This window comes from Corythoichthys intestinalis, chromosome 7 (assembly GCF_030265065.1).
Source record: "Corythoichthys intestinalis isolate RoL2023-P3 chromosome 7, ASM3026506v1, whole genome shotgun sequence".
NCBI classification, from domain to species: domain Eukaryota; kingdom Metazoa; phylum Chordata; class Actinopteri; order Syngnathiformes; family Syngnathidae; genus Corythoichthys; species Corythoichthys intestinalis.
The window spans coordinates 59,365,174-59,387,090 of record NC_080401.1 but is presented as its reverse complement, the minus strand read 5'-3'; the positions used below and the strand labels follow the sequence as shown (position 1 = coordinate 59,387,090).

The 21,917-nt window shown below is 38.9% G+C and overlaps 2 protein-coding genes across 3 annotated transcripts in view; both read left to right on the top strand.

Annotated features, from left to right (window-relative positions):
* The window catches only part of LOC130919474 (alpha-2-HS-glycoprotein-like), a 48,885-nt gene extending 44,592 nt beyond the window's left edge, over window positions 1-4,293 (top strand). For both annotated transcript variants that reach the window (XM_057842228.1, XM_057842229.1), the window contains exons 7-8: window positions 3,927-4,007; window positions 4,075-4,293. In XM_057842228.1, the coding sequence (XP_057698211.1) occupies window positions 3,927-4,007; window positions 4,075-4,239 (246 nt within the window). In that variant the 3' untranslated portion in view covers window positions 4,240-4,293. The remainder of the gene's footprint in view (window positions 1-3,926; window positions 4,008-4,074) is intronic.
* An 832-nt stretch (window positions 4,294-5,125) lies between these two features.
* On the top strand, window positions 5,126-20,921 carry LOC130918536 (alpha-2-HS-glycoprotein-like). Its single transcript, XM_057840304.1, has 8 exons — window positions 5,126-5,194; window positions 9,807-10,046; window positions 12,394-12,504; window positions 12,570-12,654; window positions 15,575-15,744; window positions 18,951-19,067; window positions 20,523-20,603; window positions 20,671-20,921. The coding sequence occupies exons 1-8, from the start codon at window positions 5,141-5,143 to the stop codon at window positions 20,866-20,868; spliced, it is 1,056 nt and encodes a 351-aa protein (XP_057696287.1). The 5' UTR covers window positions 5,126-5,140; the 3' UTR covers window positions 20,869-20,921.
* The last annotated feature ends 996 nt before the right edge of the window (window positions 20,922-21,917 follow it).

Sequence of the window (21,917 nt, the reverse complement as noted above, 5' to 3'; positions counted from 1 at the left end):
AAAAGAAAAATTATAATGTTATTATTAGAGATGTCCCGATCGATCGGATTGTCGATCGATCAGGTCCGATTACGTCATTTTCAAAGTATCGGAATCGGCAAAAAAATATCGTACATGCCTTTTTTAACATATATATATATATATTTTTTTTTAATTAAATTGTTTTCTAATTGTATTTAACGTAACAGACAAAATGTCTTACACTCATCCAGAGTCTTTAGTTTTGGCTTAAAGTGGGGCTGTCAAATTTATCGCGTCAACGGCGGTAATAACATTAAAATATTTAACACAATTTACGCATGCGCTGCACTACCCACTCACGCATTGTCGCATTCAATCTATAATGACACCGTAATATGTATACATTAGGGCTGTCAAACGATTAAAATTTTTAATCGAGTTAATTACAGCTTAAAAATTAATTAATCGTAATTAATCGCAATTCAAACCATCTATAAAATATGCCATATTTTTCTGTAAATTATTGTTGGAATGGAAAGATAAAACACAAGATGGATATATACATTCAACATACGGTACATAAGGACTATTTGTTTATTATAACAATAAATCAACAAGATGGCATTAACATTATTAACATTCTGTTAAAGCGATCCATGGATAGAAAGACTTGTAGTTCTTAAAAGATAAATATTAGTACAAGTTTTTTATATTAAAACCCCTCTTAATGTATTTCGTTTTAATAAAATTTGTAAAATTTTCAATCAAAAAATAAACTAGTAGCCCGCCATTGTTGATGTCAATAATTACTTACACAATGCTCATGGGTGCTGAAGCCTATAAAATCAGTCACACCCAAGCGCCAGCAGAGGGCGGCAAAACTCCATACAACACAATTAACAAGCAGTTCACTGTACGGTCATTTAAATCTGTCTGAGCGGGGGCGAGTGTGTTAATTGCGTCAAATATTTTATCGTGATTCATTTTTAAAAATTAATTAACGCCCGTTAACGCGATAATTTTGACAGCCCTTGTATACATAGAACTAAAAGGCAATGTAAAATGAGTAGAGAGAATTTTGGCAGCCTTTGAGCCTTTTTTTGATTGGCCAAAGCCTTACAATCCCTCTCTCAACGATCAGAAATATTGTGGGTAGTAATGTGGGGAAGAAAGGTAGCAGTTGGTCTTTTTCCTAACACCCTATTTTATTTCCCAACGCTGAGAAGATATATCAATTGGCACCATTACGCACAGTCATGGTTGCACTTCCCATCACTCAGCATTTGGGCAAAAGTTAAATGGCTGAATTATAATTTACTGAACGCTCATAAAAATCCACTAGATGGCAATATTTAGTCACAATATACAAAGTCACATTTGTCCTTTAAGAATTACAAGTCTTTCTATCCCTGGATTCCTCTCACAGAAAGAATGTTAATAATGTAAATGCCATCTTGAGGATTTATTGTCATAATAAACAAATACAGTACTTATGTACTGTATGTTGAATGTACATATTCGTCCGAGTTTTTTTCTTAATACATTGCCAAAATGTATATGATCGGGAAAAATTATCGGGAATGATTGGAATGGAATCGTGAGCAAAAAAAAAAAAAAAGCAATCGGATCGGGAAATATCGGGATCGGCATATACTCAAACTAAAACGATCGGGATCGGGAGCAAAAAAACATGATCGGAACAACCCTAGTTATTATTAAGGCTGTCAAACGATTAAAATTTTTAATCGAGTTAATCACAGCTTAAAAATTAATTAATCGTAATGAATCGCAATTCAAACCATCCATAAAATATGCCATATTTTTCTGTAAATTATTGTTGGAATAGAAAGATAAGACACAAAACAGATATTTTGCATTCAACATACTGTACATAAGTACTGTATTTGTTTATTACAACAATAAATCAACTAGATGGCATTAACATTATTAACATTCTGTTAAAGCAATCCATGGATAGAAAGACTTGTAGTTCTTAAAAGATAAATGTTTGTGCAAGTGATAGAAATGTTATATTAAAACCCATCTTAATGTTTTAGTTTTAATAAAATTTTCAATCAAAAAATAAACTAGTAGCTCGCGATTGTTGATGTCAATAATTACACAATGCTCATGGTGCTGAAACCCATAAAATCAGTCGCACCCAAGCGCCAGTAGAGGGCGACAAAACACCAAAAAAAGTTTTTAAAAAAGTAACAAGTGGACATAACACTGTGCTGTCATTTTAATCTATTTGAGCGGGGCTTGTGCGTTAAATGCGTCAAATATTTTAACGTGATTAATTAAAAAAATTAATTACCGCCCATTAAAGCGATAATTTTGACAGCCCTAGTTATTATATTTTTTTCTTCTTTAATTTGATAATGTAAATTGCTCCTTACGTTAGTGAATATTTTTTATCATTCATACAATAAAAACAAATACTAAATGTAACAAATTGTTAATCATAAATACGTAAATTGAAAAATGCCATTCGAAAAAATTTGGGGGGGGGGGGCGGAGCAATTTGATATCTTAGGTTTTCTGTGTAACACTGTCCTTTACTTTGAGAAATGTTTCTTTTTTTGCCGACTATTTCTTTTTCAATGTTCGTTTTCCAGAATATTTTCATTTCCAATTGTGTCTCAATAACTTGGACTGCTTTTTAAAAAATATATATTATATAATATATATGTATATATTTCTTTTTTTATTATATTGTTTTTTTAAATTATTTTTTCAATGTACAGTAACCCCCCTAATTTCCATTTAATTTCATTTAATGTAATTAATTAAAATATGTTTCTATTTTTTTCCTGCTTTTTTTAATTACATCGTTTTTTAGTTGTTTTTTTCAGAGTAATTTCCCCCCAAAATTTCCATTTTAAATAATTTAATTAAATACATTTTGTATCTATTTTTTTCTGCTTTTTTGTATAATTATATTTTTTTCCCCAAAGTAATTCCCCCCAGATTTCCCGTTTAAAATAATGGAAAAAATGAAAATATTTTTCAATTTTTTTCCTGTTTTTTTTTTTTTTTTTTTAATTATATTATTGTTTTTTAATTTTTTTCCAGAGTTTTCCCCACCCAGAATTTCAATTTAATTTAATGTAATTAATAAAAAATATTTTTTACAGTTTAAAAAAAAAAGCATTACATCATATATATAACAATATTTTATTGCATTATTTTTTATTACATTGTTTTTAAAGTTATTTTTCAGAGTAATTACCCCCCCAAATTTCCATTTAAAATAATTTAATTAAATAAAATATTTATCTATTTTGTCCTGCTTTTTTGGATAATTATATTAGTTTTTTTCTGGAGTAATTCCCCGATCCACCACCAAAAAATAAAAAATAAAGTAATTTATAATAATTTAAGAAAAATATTTTTCTGTTTTTTACTGCTATTTTATTTTATGTTTTTTCTAGATTAGCCCCTCAGAATTTCTATTTAAATTAATTTAATTTAACGTAACTAATGACATTTTTTTTCTAATTTTTTCTTCTTTTTTTAATCCACAGTATCCCCCCAGAATTTCCATTTAAATTAATTAAATGTAATTACTGAATTGAAATATTTTTCTATTTTTTTTCCTTCTTTTTTTTTTTTTTTTAACATTGTAATATTGTTTATTTACTTAATTTTTCAGTTTTTTTTTTCCAGAATTCAAGTACCTCAATAATATCTAGTAATTTTTTTCTGTCAGTTTATTCCTTTTTTTCCAAGTATTTCTTCTTTAGAATATTTAGTTTTATTTTTTCTGTCAGTTTATTCCTTCTTTTCCAAGTATTTCTTCTTTAGAATATTTAGTTTTTTTCTATTTTTATTGTTCTCAAGTACCTCGATTACCGCTGATTTTCACACAAATATCTTAGTTTTTTTCGACTAATTCATTTGATCGTATTTTTCCGTGTTTCCGCGTGACCGGAACTTAACGTCTGACTGTTTATCCCTCCAAGCATCACGCCTTCTGCAAGACGAGATACAGAATCATCGGAGGAGAAGTTGGAGATCTTGACTGTGAACTGTATCTCCCCAAAGTAAGTCCACAGAAAAAACGCACGCGTGTGGATAGAGCGCCTCACGGTGGACGTTTGCCCTCCTCAGGATATCACCCCGCTAGCGGACGGCCAGACGGAGCCCACGTGCGTTTTGTTCCACAACAGTCAGGAGGACGCCGCCTGCCACCACGGGACCAACCAACAGAAAGAGGTCCACCAGATTTGCCCCTTCCCGCCTGCTGTGTCGCATGCGGGGCATGCGCATGCGTGAAAAATCGCGTTCCGGTATACAAGGTCTAAATAAAGACAAATTTGAAACCTTTAAGCTTTTCTTCCTTGGTGTGTTGGCTGTCACGTAAAGTGAAATATTACGTATGTGCCTATTCACAGACGTGCTTACTAGGGTTGGGAATCTCTGGCATGAAGCCAGGGCCGGCCCAGCCTATAGACCAGGGGTGTCCAAACTTTTTGCAAAGGGGGCCAGATTTGGTGCGGTAAAAATGTGGGGGGCCGACCTTGGCTGACGTCCTTTACGTAGAACAATATATTTAAGCAAATTTTAGCAAGCCATTCAGTGTGTCACATTTTCTTTATTATTTTTTTAAATTGAATAATTTCAACAATCTTACAACTAGCCTTTGTGGTGTTCTCTTTCGACTCTCGGGCTCTTGCAAAATACTGCTGCTGTGATATTAAACTAGCTTCAAGTTCGAATCTGCGAATCTTCCCTGTAATCTTGCCGTACATGTCAGCGTGTCTTGTTTGGTAATATCGGCTAACATTGAAATTTTTAAATTTTCTCAAATTTGTAAAAAGTCAAAATGAATATGTGTAATAAGTAGGGCTGTCAAAATTATCGCGTTAACGGGCGTTAATTAATTTTTTAAATTAATCACGTTAAAATATTTGACGCAATTAACGCAGATGTCCCGCTCAGACAGATTTAAATGACTGTTCAGTGAAAAGCTCACTTGTTGTTATGGAGTTTTGCCGCCCTCTGCTGGCGCTTGGGTGAGTGACCATCTCGCATATTGCCTCAAACAGATTATACAATGGGGCCGTTTATGGGCATTAAGAGTGAAGAGAATGCCACCGGCCGCTTGGGGGCAGCGCCGTTCCATACTCATGTTATTTCTTCAAAACGTGGGAGAATTAGTAGTTGTGAGACGTTTATGCTGTATTCACAATGCAACGCAAATTGCTATTTGTGCTCCACACATATTTCGGTAAGTTTTCTTTCTTTTAGTGGCAATTATGTGTCTCTTGTTGTATTTTGGGTAAGATATGTACAGATATATTTAATACAGTAAAGGCGAGTGGACACAGGCGTTCTTTGGACCGCGCCGTTTATTGGCAACTCCTTCACAACATACAGTGGGGAGAACAAGTATTTGATACACTGCCAATGGGAAAACCCATTGGCAGTGTATCAAATACTTGCTCTCCCCAATGTAAGTATCGTTTAGTGAAAGCACAACAAAAATAATATTCCTATCTCCCAAAAAAAAAAAAAATTTCACAAAAAGAAAAGCACTTCAGTCTATAGTAATGAGGCCCTATTCTTAAACAACAATGCAAAATGAACTGGCATTCCATATCAAAATAGCTATGCGAAATACACGTAAAACTTTGGTCACTCTATTTTTATTATTGTTATTTTTATTCTTCTTATTATTATATTAACTCTACTTTTGATTGAAAATTTTACAAATTTTATTAAAACGAAAACATGAAGAGGGGTTTTAATATAAAATTACTATAACTTGTAACTATAACATTTATCGTTTAAGAACTACAAGTCTTTCTATCCGTGGATCACTTTAACAGAAAGAATGTTAATGCCATTTTTGGATTTATTGTTACAATAAACAAATACAGTACTTATGTACAGTATGTTGTATGTATATATCCGTCGTGTGTCTTATCTTTCCATTCCAACAATAATTTACAGAAAAATATGGCATATTTTAGAGATGGTTTGAATTGCGATTAATTGCAATTAATTGCGATTAATTAATTTTTAAGCTGTAATTAACTCGATTAAAAATTTTAATCGTTTGACAGCCCTAGTAATAAGCATTCTAATATCTATAACCCATGCTAAATCATGTTTTTTTTCTCATAGAACCTGCAAATGCATGTGTTGACTTGCATCCATCGTTTTTTGTTTTTTTTTCCCCAAAAAGAAATGTAAAAATTCTAAATTAGTCTCAAAATAATGAAATTTTAGGTGTATCAAATGTGATACATTTGACAATAAAGGGTTAAAGTGCTGCTGCCTTTTAGTGGGCAAATGAGGAGCAGCATTTCGTGTGTAAGCTACTTCATATGCTGGTTGCAATACTTCTGACCAATTTATTAAGTCTGTGTGCGGGCCAGACGTGATTGATTTTATGACAGAGGCTGGGGGCCAGATGAAATTTGACCAGGGACCGCATTTGGCCTCCGGGCCGGACTTTGGACATGTCTGCTATAGACCCTACCCACCGACGTCACAAAATCACGTGCTCGCTGTATGGTTCCGTCCCCTTGTCCGTCATTTTGTGTCTGTATTATCAATGGTCTCAATTGATCGAGCAATTTATAAATTTCATGGAAGACCCGGTGCTTTCGGATGCCGTAAACTCACTTGATGCGTTGCATAAAAGGCGTTATGTGGAAAAGCTTCAGTTTATCCATTCGCCAGATCCATATTTGATGCCTAAATCGATGTTTTTCGACCCGCTGTCTTCGACGTCTTTGCCTGACCCTGATATTTACAACTATCTTGTCCACACAAAATCAGCCTATTCTCACGAAAGTTTGAAAAACTTTAAGAGCTTGGAGGCTTATAAATACTTCGTCGCTGGTTGGGTGAAACAGGTCCTCGTCCACGAAAATTCGGCAGGAATCTATCTTGTGCTTGGAAAGGTGAGTTACCAAATTTTCAATTCAAAATCTTTTATTCTCGCTAACATCCACTGTCAAGTCTAATTTATTTCATGTCATTTGTCAATGCAGTTAGGGCTTTTTATGTTTATATGGTTTAGCGATAGCACTCTCACTACATACATACGTGTATGTTGTCTGCGATTAGCCTAGCAATGATCTTAATTGTGGTTATTTGTCAGCCCAAAACCCTCTAAGTATATCTTAAATGCATCTTACCGGATATAAAATGACTACTACATAGTCTGTGGTGATTTTTTGGTGCCCAGTTTTCACATCGAATTGCAGCCGTCCATTTCGCTCTCCTCTTTGGATCCCTCGGAATACGGTAAAACTTCAAGTCTCTCCTTCCATCTTCTCTGTTAGTGCAACCAACAGCCACACACGCCTTCACCATTTTGATTATTAATGTTAAGGAGCAGAAAAACACGCCGTAAATAGGAGAAATGTACGTAGCCGTAACAGGTTAACACTATGTTTTGACGGACAAGTGGGCGGTACCATTCAGGAGAGCGGAGTTGTGACGTCACGTGGGTAGGGTCTATATGGTTTAGCGATAGCACTCTCACTACATACATACGTGTATGTTGCCGGCGATTAGCCTAGCAATGATCTTAATTGTGGTTTTCAGCCCAAAACCCTCTAAATACATATTAAATGCATCTTACCAGATATAAAATGACTACTACATAATCTGTGGTAATCGTTTGGAGCCCAGTTTTCTCGTCGAATTGCAGCAGCCCATCTCGCTCTCCTCTCCGGGTCTCTCGGAATCCGGTAGAACTTCAAGTCTCTCCGTCTATGTTCTCTGTTATTGCAACCGACCGCAACACACGCCTTCACCATTTTGATTATTAATGTTAACGAGCAGAAAAACACGCCGTAAATAGGAGGAATGTACGTAGCCGTAACAGGTAAACACGATGTGTTGACGGACAATTGGGCGGCACCAGTCAGGAGGGCGGAGTTGTGACGTCACGTGGATAGGGTCTATTATGGCGTGTTTTTCTGCTCGTTAACATTAATAATCAAAATGGTGAAGTCGTGTGTGGCGGTCGGTTGCAAAAACAGAGAAGATAGACGGAGAGGCTTGAAGTTTTACCGTATTCCGAGAGACCCGGAGAGGAGAGCGAGATGGACTGCTGCAATTCGACGAAAAAACTGGGCTCCAAACGACTACCACAGATTATGAAGTAGTCATTTTATATCTGGTAAGATGCATTTAATATATATTTAGAGGGTTTTGGGCTGACAACCACAATTAAGATCATTGCTAGGCTAATCGCCGACAACATACATGTATGTATGTAGTGAGAGTGCTATCGCTAAACCATATAAACATTAAAAGCCCTAGCTCCATTGACAAATGACATGAAATACATTAGACTTGACAGTGGATGTTAGCAAGAACAAAAGATTTTGAATTGAAAATTTCGTAACTCACCTTCCGAGCACAAGATTCCTGCCGAATTTTCGTGTACGAGGACGTGTTTCACCCAACCAGCAACGTAGCATTTATAAGCCTCCAAGCTCTTAAAGTTTTTCAAACTTTCGTGAGAATCGGCTGATTTTGTGTGGACAAGATAGTTGTAAATATCAGGGTCAGGCAAAGACGGCGAAGACAAAACATCGATTTAGGCATCAAATATGGATCTGGCGAATGGATAAACTGAAGCTTTTCCACATAACGCCTTTTATGCAACGCATCCAATGAGTTTACGGCGTCAGATAACACCGGGGCTTCCATGAATTGCTGTATAAGTTGCACGACTAATTGAAAACAATGAGAATAGGTCTAAAAAATACGGACAATATGGCGGCCGGATACAGCAACACGTCATTTTGTGACGTAGGTGAGTAGGGTCTATATGGCTTATACAAACTTTGACTGATTATAGAAGTATCTTTTTTTGTTCATTTCATTGATTTTTGTAGTTTGTTTTATTGCTTTACAAATTTTATATACAATTTTTACTAGAAAACTCTTCATTTTAAAATCATATATAGGAAAGTCAATTACATCCAATGACACATTTCGGTCACCAGGGGGGCCTGGCCCCCTCGGCCCCCCCTGCAAACTCCACTTATGCGTTCAAGTATCACGCATGCGCACTAATTCGCAGTCCAAGATGCGCTCAGCAAAGTGACCCGGACACAAATAACAGACATTAATAATCCCAGTTTAGTCTTCTATTCAAAGTTTATATGGATCGATCGCGTGTTCAAGGCAAGCTAGGCGCTAACGCACAGCTGCTTGCTACCGTAGCACGCCGTCTCTCTCGCTCTTTATAATTGCTGCATGAATTCCGATTTGGGAGACCTGTCGCGCGACGTTCTGGAAAAATGTGGCCCTGATCGGATTTAAACCACACACAAAAGTGACCCAGATCGGAGTTGAAATGGTCCACTTCTATGCGACTTGTCACGTTCAGACTGTCAAGTTCTAGCCTTACTTGAGTTGGGAAAACACAAAAAAAATTGGATTCGTGCATTAAGACCTGTAGTATGAACGTAGCCATGTGCTACTTACTTATGTGCAATATATTAACGTGCAATATTCAATGGCTTCACTGTCAAACTGCTGCTACTTCACTTTTCAAATTTTAAGAAGCAATGAGGCAAACTGGATTCATTGCCTGCCATTGACAACAATGAATGCTCATCTTTCATTGCCATCGACGGTGCAAGATGTCCGATATATTTGTACGTCTCGAGTTCAAAAGTCAGTCCTTTTTCCCGCTCTCTGTCCAGATTTGAACTTTTGCCGGAATTGATTTTCGCATCGATTCCCAAAAAATGGGGTATAGTGTACATATTACGCCATCTGCGGTCAGTTCCCGCCCACTCACCTCATGAGCTTTCCCCGGTTAAAGTCTGTGTTTGTTTTCTCCCTCTCGGCGTTCATAAAAGCACGGCGGCGGCCGCTCCGTTTGTACCGGTCCCGCTCTCGTCATGGCGACTCACCTGCTTACCGCTCTGCTGTGCTGCTCTACGGCTCTTCTCCTGGTGGCGGCCACTTCCCTTGCCGTAACTTGCGACGACGACGGAGGGGCGGCGGCGGCGAGCCTGGCCGTGCGACACATCAACGAGCATCACAAGCACGGCTACAAGTTCAAGCTGGACGCACCCCCGGCCAGCAACTTTCAACAGGTTAGCTTAGCTTGGCTAGCTAGCTAGCGCACGCCGTATTTTTTTTTTTTTTACCCCTCGAAAAAGAATCATTTCAAGGACGTATTTTCTTTTACTTTTGTAAAATTAGACATCCAATCCAATCCCTTCCTGTCAATTTTGGGACATTTATGGGTCACTTCCTGTTGATTTTGGGTCACATTTTGTTGATTTTGGGAAGTTTCCAGGTCACTTCCTCTCAATTTGGGGTCACTTTCTTTTGATTTTGGGTCACATTTTGTTGTTTTTAGGACATTAACGGGGCACTTCCTGTTGATTTTGGGTTACTTGTTGATTTTGGGTAATTTTCAGCTCACATCCTGTCAATTTTGATGTCACTTCCTTTTGATTTTGGGTCAATTCCTGTTGCTTTTGGGTCACTTGTTAGGTCACTTCCTGTCAATTTTGGAGGAATCCCAAATCACTTCCTGTCAACTTGGGTTCACTTCCTGTTGATTTTTGGGGTCACTTGTTAATTTGAGGACATTCATAGGTCTCTTCCTGTCAATTTTGAGGCAATCCTAGATGACTTCCTGTCAACTTGGGGTCACTTCCTGTTGATTTTGGGTCACTTGTTGATTTTGGGGCATTCCCAGATCACTTCCTTTTGATTTTGGGTCACTTTCTGTTGCTTTTGGGACATTTACGGGTAACTTCCTGTTGATTTCGGGTCACATTTTGTTGATTTTGGGACGTTTCCAGGTCACTTCCTGTCAATTTGTGGTGACTTCCGGTTGATTTTGGGCCACTTTCTGTTGTTTTTGAGACATTTACGGGTCACTTCCTGTCAATTTTGGGTAACTTCCTGTTGATTTTGGGTCACTTGTTGATTTCGGGGCATTCCTGCATCACTTTCTGTCAATTTCTGGTCACTTCCTGTTGATTTTGGGTCACTTTCTGTTGCTTTTGGGACATTTATGGGTCACTTCCTTTTGATTTTGGGTCCCGTGCTGATTTTGGGGTATTCATAGGTCACTTCCTGTCGATTTTGAGGCATTCCCAGGTCACTTCCTGTCAATTTGGGGTCACTTCCGGTTGATATTGGGTCACTGTCTGTTGCTTTTGGCACATTTACGGGTGACTTCCTGATGATTTTGGGGCATTCATACGTCACTTCCTGTTGTTTTTGGGGCATTCCCAGATCACTTCCTGTTGATTTCGGGTCACATTTTGTTGATTTTGGGACGTTTCCAGGTCACTTCCTGTCAATTTGTGGTGACTTCCTGTTGATTTTGGGCCACTTTCTGTTGTTTTTGAGACATTTACGGGTCACTTCCTGTCAATTTTGGGTAACTTCCTGTTGATTTTGGGTCACTTGTTGATTTCGGGGCATTCCTGCATCACTTTCTGTCAATTTCTGGTCACTTCCTGTTGATTTTGGGTCACTTTCTGTTGCTTTTGGGACATTTATGGGTCACTTCCTTTTGATTTTGGGTCCCGTGCTGATTTTGGGGTATTCATAGGTCACTTCCTGTCGATTTTGAGGCATTCCCAGGTCACTTCCTGTCAATTTGGGGTCACTTCCGGTTGATATTGGGTCACTCTCTGTTGCTTTTGGCACATTTACGGGTGACTTCCTGATGATTTTGGGGCATTCATACGTCACTTCCTGTTGTTTTTGGGGCATTCCCAGATCACTTCCTGTCAATTTAGGGTCACTTCCTGTTGATTTTGGGTCACCTTCTGTTCATTTGGGAGTATTTCCAGGTCAATTCCTGTCAATTTGGGGTCACTTCCTGTAGATTCAGGGTCACTTTTTATTTTGAGTCATTCCAGGGTCACTTCCTGTCCATTGTGGGTCACTTCCTGTTTCATTTGGGTCACTTTATCTTTAATTTGGGAGCATTTTCAGGTCACTTTCTGTCAATTTGGGGTCACTTTCTGTTGATTTTGGGTCACTTGTTGATTTTGGAGTGTTCCCAGATCATTTCTGGTTAAATTTGGGTCACTTCCTGTCGATTGTGAGTAACTTTATGTTGATGTGGGGGCATTTCCAGCTCACTTTCCGTTGCCTTTGGGACATTTATGCGTCACTTCCTGTTGATTTTGGGTGACTTGTTGATTTTAGGGCATTGCGAGGTTATTTCCTGTTAATTTGGGGTCACTTCCTGTTGATTTTGGGGCATTACTAATAATAACTAATTACTAATAAATCACAAGGTTTTCCTTTGTTATCTCTCCATTAATATATATGTAAAATAAAGTTTAAAAAATGATTAAGATGCAACATTTATTTTCTGTGATTATTTTTTTTGTCTGAAAAAGTACTTTGAAGCACTTTTTTTTATTTTTTATTGAAACTAGAAAATCGCCCCCAATTTTTTTTCAGGGGCCAGACGGTTGCCAGATTGATCTCCTGTTGAAGTTGAGGCAGACCAAATGTCACGTCAGCAACCCCAAATCCCACGAGGACTGCGAAGTCATGTCGTTAGGAGACCGGGTGAGTAGCAAAACTCTAGCAGCTAAGCTAAGATGAGCTAAGCTAACCTGTGTGCTTTCTTAAAGGGCGCGTTGGCCACCTGCAACAGCAGGGTTGACGTGATAGGGGGCGTGGCCACTGTTATCAGTCATAATTGCGACACCAAAGCAGGTATACGCTTTTTGGACCGTTTGACACTTTTCATCATTTTCAATGTCTCCATTCATTGCCAAAGATGCCCACAATTTTTTTTTTCAAATTTCTAACATTAACTTGCCCAGAACGGGCCACAAAATCAACGGGAAGTGACCCGTGAATGCCCCAAAAATCAACAGGAATTGACGCAAGAATGCCTCGAAAATGAACATTAATTTACTCCAAAATGAACAAGGACCCAGGAAGGCTGCAACATCAACAGGAAGTGAGCCAAAATCAATAGGATGTGACCTAGAATTGCGCCAAAACAACAGGACTGACCTGGGAATGTTGCAAAATAAACAGGAAGTGACCCAAAATCACCCCAATTAAAATGAACAGGGAGTGACATGGGAATGGCCAAAAATGAACAGGAAGTGACCCATAACATTCCCCAAATCAGCAGGAAGTGCTCCAAAATCAATCGGAAACGACCTGAGAATGCCTTAAAAATTTAAAGGAATTTAAATTAACATGAAGGGACACAGGAATGCCCAAAAATTCACAGGAAGTGACTCAAAATTAACAGGAAGTGACCCAAACTTGACCGGAAATGGCACAAAATTAACAGGAAGTGATTGAAAATCAACAGGACGTGACTCAAAATCAACAGGAAGTGACCCAGAATTGACAGGAAGTGGCCAAAAAATTAATAGGAAATGATTCAAAACGAACAGGAATTGACCCAAAATCATCAGGAAGTGACCTAAAATTGCCCCCAAAATTCACAGGTGACTCAAAATGAATAAGAAGTGACTGGGGAATGATGCTAAATCAACAAGAAGTAACCCAAAATCAACAGGAAGTGACCCAAAATTAACAAGAAGTGACCTAAAATTGACCCAAAATTCACAAGTGACTTAAAATCAACACGAAGTGACCTAGGAATGATGCAAAATCAATAGGAAGTGACTCAAAATTAACAGGAAGTGACCCAAAATTGACAGGAAGTGGCCCAAAATTAACAAAAAGTGATTCAAAATCAAGAGGAAGTGACTCAAAATCAAGAGGAAGTGACCCAAAATTGACAGGAAGTGGCCAAATAATTAATAAGAAATGATTCAAAATGAACACGAATTGACCCAAAATCACCAGGAAGTGATGTAAAATTGCTCCAAAATTTACAGGTGACTCAAAATGAACAGGAAGTGACCTAGAAATGATGCATAATCAATAGGAAGTGACCCAAAATCAACAGGAAGTGGCCCAAAATTAACAGGAAGTGACTCAAAATTGCCCCAGAATTCACAAGTGACTCAAAATGAACAGGAAGTGACCTGGGAATGATGTAAAATCAACAGGAAGTGACACAAAATCAACAAGAAGTAGCCCAAAATTAACAGGAAGTGACCTAAAATTGCCCCAAAATTCACAGGTGACTCCAAACGAACAGGAAGTGACCTGGGAATGATGCAAAAACAACTGAAAACAACTGAAAGTGACTGTGGCCCAGAATTAATAGAAAGTGACTCAAAATGAACGGGAATCATCAGGAAGTGACCTCAAATTGCCCCAAAATTTACAAGTGACTCATAATGGACAGGAAGTGACCCAAAATTGACCTGGGAATGATGCAAAATCAACAGGAAGTGACCCAAAATCAACAGGAAGTGACTCAGAATGAATAGGGAGTGACCCAAAATAGTCAGGAAGTGACCTAAAATTGCCCCAAAATTCACAGGTGACACAAAATGAACAGGAAGTGAGCTGGGAATGATGTACAAAACAACAGGAAGTGGCCCAAAATAAACAGGAAGTGACCTAAAATTACCCCAAAATTCACAGGTGACTCAAATTGAACAGGAAGTGACCTGGGAATGATGCAAAATCAACAGGAAGTGACCCAAAATCAACAGGAAGTGGCCTAAAATAAACAGGAAGTGACTCAGATTGAACAGGGAGTGACCTAAAATAGTCAGGAAGTGACCTAAAATTGCCCCAAAATTCACAGGTGACAAAAACTGAACAGGAAGTGAGCTGGGAATGAAGCCCAAAACAACAGGAAGTGGCCCAAAATAAACAGGAAGTGACCTAAAATTGCCCCAAAATTCACAGGTGACTCAAAATGAACAGGAAGTGACCTGGGAATGATGCAAAATCAACAGGAAGTGACCCAAAATCAACAGGAAGTGGCCTAAAATAAAAAGGAAGTGACTCAGATTGAATAGGAAGTGACCTAAAATAGTCAGGAAGTGACCTAAAATTGCCCCAAAATTCACAGGTGACAAAAACTGAACAGGAAGTGAGCTGGGAACGAAGCCCAAAACAACGGGAAGTGGCCCAAAATAAACAGGAAGTGACCTAAAATTACCCCAAAATTCACAGGTGACTCAAAATGAACAGGAAGTGACCTGGGAATGATGCAAAATCAACAGGAAGTGACCCAAAATCAACAGAAGTGGCCTCAAATAAACAGGAAGTGACTCAGATTGAATAGGAAGTGACCTAAAATAGTCAGGAAGTGACCTAAAATTGCCCCAAAATTCACAGGTGACCAAAACTGAACAGGAAGTGAGCTGGGAATGAAGCCCAGAACAACAGGAAGTGGCCCAAAATAAACAGGAAGTGACCTAAAATTGCCCCAAAATTCACAGGTGACTAAAAATGAACAGGGAGTGAGCTGGGAATGCTGCAAGATCAACAGGGAGTGACCTCAAGTTGCCCAAAAATTGAAAGTCACTCAAAATGAACAGGAAGTGACCCAAAATAAACAGGAAGTTACCCAAAATCAACCCTAAATGACCTTGAATTACACCCAAATTGACCGGTGACTCAAAATAAACAGGAAGTGACCTGGGAATGCAAAATCAACAGGAATTGCCCCAAAGCAACAGAAAGTGACATTTAGGATTTTTTTTAACCGGCCACTAAAGACTTTTGTGGTACCTGTGTGCAGAGAACACCAACGCTGAGATGGTACTGATTTGTCCCGACTGCCCTAGCTTGTCGCCTTTGGACGACGAGACGGGCGTGAAGGCGGTTCAGGCGGCCGTCAAAAACTACAACCAGCAGCACAACCACCAGAACTACTTTCGCCTGATGGAGATTTCACAGCTGACGTCCTACGTGAGTCCTTTTGAAATCTTTCGCTGCTATTGACAGTGGGAGACGTCCAATCCATTTGAAGTAGGAGGGCTGAAAGCGAACGAACGTAGTTGCCAACCCTCCACTTCAAATGGATTGGACGTCGATCACCGTCAATGGCAGCCAACGTGGTCAAATCAGCTTGTTTTGACTTCATTTGAATGTCAATGCATTGCCTTTAATGGAATGTTGCCCCTACCAACGTGGCGGCCAATCCTAAGGCCATTTTGGTGGGGGCAATGAAAGGTCTTTTCATGCTTATGCTGTCAATAGAAATGAGTTTGTAGCTAGTAGACGTCCAATCCGTTCGAAGAGGGAGGGTTGACAGCGAAGGACCTTCGCTGCCAACCCTCTTTCTTCAAACGGATTGGGCGTCTTGCGCCCTAGATAGCAGCCAACGCGGTCAAAAAAGCTAGTTGTGACCTAAACCTCAATGCATTGACTTTAATGGGAATGGTGCCTCAGTGCGACCATGTTGGTAGGGGCACTGGAAGGTCTTTTCATGCTTCTGCCGTCAATTAAAATGAGTTTGTGGCTAGTAGACGCCCAATCCGTTTGAAGCGGGAAGATTGGCAGGATTTGCTGATTTGCTGCTAAACCTCCCACTTCAAATGGATTGGACGTCTAGCTGTGTCAATGGTTTCCAACGTTGTGAAATAAGCTAGTTTTCACTTCTTTTGAATTTCCCTGCATTGCCTTTAATGGGAATGTTGCCCCTACCAACATGGCTGCCAATCCTAAAGCCATTTTGGCAGGGGCGATGATGGATTGGACGTCTAGCGCCCTAAATAGCAGCCAAATGGGTCAAAAAAGGTAGTTGTGACCTAATTTGAACCTCAATGGGAATGTTGCCTCAGGGCGGCCATATTGGTAGGGGCACTAAAAAGGTTTTTTCATGCCTCTGCCGTCAATTGAAATGAGTTTATTATTTGTAATTGTAAACGTCCAAATTGTTTGAACCAGGAAGGTTGGTAGCGTCGTTCATCTGCTGTTAACCCTCCTACTTCTAATAGATTGGACGTCTAGCGCCCTCATTGGCAGCCAACAGGGTCAAATAAGCTAGTTATATTTTAACGTCAATGCACTGAATTTAATGGGAACGTTGCCTCAGAGCGGCCATGTTGGTGGGGGCGATGAAAGGCCTTTTCATGCTTCTTCTATAAGTTGAAATGAGTTTATCGCTAGTAGATGTCTAAACTGTTTGAACCAGGAGGGTTGGCAGCCTTTATTCATTGGCTGCGAACTCTTCCACTTCAAATGGATTGGACATCGAGCGCCTTCGATAGCAGCCAACGCAGTCAAAAAAGTGAGTTGTGACCTAATTTGAACCTCACTGCATTAATGAGAGCGTTGCTAAAGGGCGGGCAAGATTGGAGGGGCACTAAAAGGTCTTTTCATGCTTCTGGTGTCAATTGAACTAAGTTATGAGAAGACGTCCAATCTGTTTGAACCAGGAGTGGTGGTAGTGTCGTTCTTGTGCTGTCAACCCTCCCACTTCAAATGGATTGGATGTCTCGCTCTGTCAATGCCAGCCAACAGAGTCAAATAAGATACATTGCTTTTAATGGGAGTGCAGCCCCTACCAACATGGCCGCCAATCCTAAGGCCATTTGGTAAGGGCAATAAAAGGTCTTTTCATGCTTATGCCGTCAATAGAAATGAGTTTAGCGCTACTAGATGGCAGCCAACGCGGTCAAAAAAGCTAGTTGTGACTTAATTTTAACCTCAATTCATTGACTTAAATGGGAACGTTACCTCAGTGCGGCCATGTTGGTAGGGGCGATGAGAGGTCTTTTCATGCTTCTGTCCTCAATTGAAAGGAGTTTATCCCTAGTAGATATCCAATCTGTTTTAAGTTTGTTTATCACAAGTAGACGTCCAATCCAATAAGCTAGCTGTGACGTAGTTTGAACGTCAGTGCATTGACTTTGATGGGAACGTTGCCTCTGCGCAGCCATGTTGGTGGGGGTGATCAAAGGCCTTTTTATGCTTCTTCCACAAGTTGACATGAGTCTATCGCTAGTCGATGTCCAATCTGTTTGAACCAGGGGGGTTGGCAGCCTGCATTCTTTGGCTGTCAACCCTTCCACTTCAAATGGATTGGACGTCTAGCACCCTCATTGGCAGCCAACAGGGTCAAATAAGCTAGTTTTGACTTCACTTCAAAATCAATGCATTGAATTTAATGGGAACGTTGCCTCAGAGTGGCCATGTTGGTGGGGGCGAAGAAAGGTCTTTTCATGCTTCTGTCGTGAATTAAAAGTTTATCACTAGTAGACGTCTAATCCATTTAAAGCAAGATGTCGGCAGCGAAAGAACGTTCTGCCAACCCTCCCACTTCAAACGGATTGGACGTCTAGCGCCCTCATTGGCAGCCAAGAAGGTCAAATAAGCTAGTTGTATTTGAATGTCAATGCATTGAATTTAATGAGAATGTTGCCTCAGAGCGCCCATGTTGGTGGGGGCGATGAAAGTTCTTTTCATGCTTCTGCTGTCAAATGAAATGAGTTGATCGCGAGTAGATGTCCAATCCATTTGAAGCAGGAGGTTGGCAGGGAATGAACGTTCTGCCAAACCTCCCCACTTCAAACGGACTGGATGTCTAGCGCCCTCAATGACAGCCAACAGGGTCAAATAAGCTAGTTATATTTTAACATCAATGCATTGACTTTAATGGGAATGTTGCCTCAGAGCGGCCATGTTGGTGGGGGCGATGAAAGATCTTTTCATGCTTCTGCTGTCAAATGAAATGAGTTTATCGCTAGTAGATGTCCGATCTGTTTTAAGTTTGTTTGAATTTATCACTTGTAGACATCCAATCCATTTGAAGCGGGAGGTTGGCAGCGAATGAACGTCCAGGAAACCCTCCGACTTCAAACGGATTGGACGTCTAGCGCCCTCAATGGCAGCCAACAGGGTCAAATAAGCCAGTTATATTTGAACGTCAATGCATTGATTTTAATGGGAACATTGTCTCAAGGCGGCCATTTTGGTAGGGGCGATGATAGACCTATTCAAGCTTCAGCCGTCAGTTGAAATGACTTTATCGCTAGTAGATGTCCAACCACGAGGGTTGGCAGCTTTCGTTCATTTGCTGTCAACCCTCCCACTTCAAATGGATTGGACGTTAAGCGCCCTCATTGGCAGCCGATGAGTTAACAAGTTGTGGTGCTCATTTGTGATGGCAGTACATCCCAGGCATGGGCACCTTCATGAGTCTGGAGTTCGCCCTGGTGGAGTCGGTCTGTCCGAAAGATTCCAGGATCGTCCTAGAGACCTGTGAGGCACGCTGCCCCGATCGAGCTGTGAGTTAACTCATTCACTGCCATGTTTGTTGAAAACAGAAATTCTGAATAGACTGCATGTTTTGTTTTTTTACGCATTTTTATTTCTCATATTTTTTTTATTACCATGTTATTATAACAGTATAACGTAAATTGTTCATGATAGTGAATATTTTTATCATTATTAATAAATAAAACAGATATTAAATATAACCAATTGTTGATCATAAATATGTAAATTTGAAAAAATGTCATTTGAAAATGTAAAAAAAGAAAAATAATGTTTTTAGGGAGGGGGAATTTTATATCTTAGGTTTTCTATTTCTATTTCTTTTTGAAGTAACTGAAAAGTCAATACCGTCTTTACTTTGAAAAACGTTTGTTTTGCTAACAATTTGATGTATTCTTTTTCAATGATTTTCAGATATTTTTTTCCAAGTGTCCCAATAACCTGTAGTGTTTTTTTTTTTTTTTTTTATTTAAATTAATTCAATTGAATGTAATATATATTTCATTTTTTTCCCTGCTTTGTTTATATATTTTTTTTTTTCCGGCATATTTTTCCATTTGAAATGAATTGAATATAATTCAAATATATATTTTTTCCTGCTTTTTTTTTTTATTTTTTTTTATTCCATTTAAATTAATTAAATCAAATTAAAAATGTTTATCCATTTTTTTCCTACTTTTTAAAAATTATGTTTTTTCCCCTGAGTAATTCCACCCCAAATTTTCCGTTTAAATTAATTTAAATATTTTTTTTCCTGCTTTAAATAAGCAATACATGATTTTTTTCCCCCAGAGTATTCCCCACCCAGTTTTTCCACTCAAATTAATCTAATTAAAATATTTTTTCTATTTTAGAATTTCATTTTATATTAATTTAATGTAATTGATGTTTTTTTTCTAGTTCATATTGGGGGTTTTTAAAAATATTTTTTCAGAGTGGTCTCAAAACAGAATTTTCATTCAAATTAATATAATTTAATGTAATTAATTAAAATATTTTTCTATTTTATTCCTGTTTTTTAATATACATTTTTTCAATTATTTTTTTCTCTTTCTAAGTAATTTCCCCCAAAATTTTCCATTTAAATTATTTGAATTAAATGTTATTAATTCAAACATTTATCAATTTATTCCTGTTTTTTAAATAATTATATTTTTTACAGAGTAATTTGACCATCACAAATTTCCATTTAAATTAATAAAAATATTTTTCTATTTTTTTTTCTAACAATATTTTTTTTAATTTCAAATTTTCAGAGTATTTTTTCCCCCCTGTTGATTTTTTTTCTTTCAATTTGTTCCTCTGTTTTTCCAAATATTTTCTTCAGAATATGTTTATTGTTCTCAATTACCTTGATAACCGCCGATATTCACACACATACCTTACAATTTTACGGCTAATTTATTTGCTCGTATTCTTCCTTGTGTCCGATTGACCGAAACATGACGGCTGTTTTTCCCTCCAAGCATCACGCCTTCTGCAAGACGACCTACAACATCATCGGAGGAGAATTTGGAAATCTTGAATGTGAACTTTATCTCCCCAAAGTAAGTCCACAGTAAAAATGCACACGTGCAGCTGGAGCGATTCACTGTGAATATTTGTCGTCCTCAGGATATCAGCCCGCTAGCCGACGGCCAGACTGAGCCCACGTGCGTGTTGTTCCACGACAGTCAGGAAGATGCCGCCTGCCACCACCATGTTAGCAGCCAACAGAAGGAGATCCACCAGATTTGCCCCTTCCCGCCTGACGTGTCGCATGCGGGGCATGCGCACGGGCATGGGCATGAGCATTCGCATGGGCATGCGTAAAAAGTCAGGTTCGGGTACACTCGGTCTAAATAAAGACAAATTTGAAAACTTGCCATTTCGCTTTTCTTCCTTGGTGTGTTGGCCATTTGCAAAAAATACTTGTGACAAACTCACTATTAAAGCCTTCCATCACCCCAAACAAAATGGCGTCAAGGCGGCCATGTTGGTAGGGCGAGCAGAGCGCCGTCCATCACTAAATAGCGGATGCTTTGATAAAAAATAATCTTCGGTTGAGAAATAAGGGAATTAAGACTTCGTTTTAGTGTCTTTGCATTGACTTGGATGGGAAAGTTGCCTCAGAGCGGCCATGTTGGTAGGGTCAATGAAAGGTCCTTTCATACGCCTGCTGTCAATTGAAATGATTTTGGCGCTAGTACACGTCCAATCCATTTGAAGTGAGAGGGTTGGCAGCAAATGACCGAACGCTGCCAACCCCTCGTTTCAAACAGTTTGGGCGTCTACTCGCAATGAACTCATTTCAATTGACGGCAGAAGCATGAAAAGGGCTTTCATCGTCCCCACCAACATTCTCGTAGGAGCCATGTCAACTGCTGCCACCCAGCGGTTGGAGGGATTCTCTATAAATTGGTCCCGTGAAAAATCATAAAAACCGGACATTTTTATGAATTTATAAAACCCGCCCGGACCACGAGGACACTACGTGAAAGTAGGACTTGTCCAGGCAAAAGAGGACGTTTGGTCACCCTAACTTAATTTGAATGTCAATATATTTTTTATGGGAAGGTCGCCTCAGAGCAGCCATGTTGGTAGGGGCGATGGAAGGTCTTTTCATGCTTCTGCCGTCAATTGAAATGAGCTCATGGCAGCACACAAAGTGAAACAAGCTAGTTATGACTTCAATTTCCTTTTTTTTTTCCGCAAAAGGCGAAATGCTGCCAACCCTCCCGCTTCAAACAGATTGGACGTTTAGCGCAATCAATAGGAGACAACAGGGTCAAATAAGCTAGTGTTGACTTGATTTGAATATCAATACATTGACTTTGATGCGAAGGTCGCCCCTACCAACATGGCTGTCCACCCTAAGGCCA

What these genes read in the sequence shown, in the direction of transcription:
- LOC130918536 (XM_057840304.1), top strand. Translation starts at nt 5,141, where the DNA reads ATGCTGTATTCACAATGCAACGCAAATTGCTATTTGTGCTCCACACAT. An exon ending in TCATGTCGTTAGGAGACCGG is followed by an intron (nt 12,505 to 12,569) that starts GTGAGTAGCAAA and finishes GCTTTCTTAAAG; the next exon opens with GGCGCGTTGGCCACCTGCAA. An exon ending in TAATTGCGACACCAAAGCAG is followed by an intron (nt 12,655 to 15,574) that starts GTATACGCTTTT and finishes ACCTGTGTGCAG; the next exon opens with AGAACACCAACGCTGAGATG.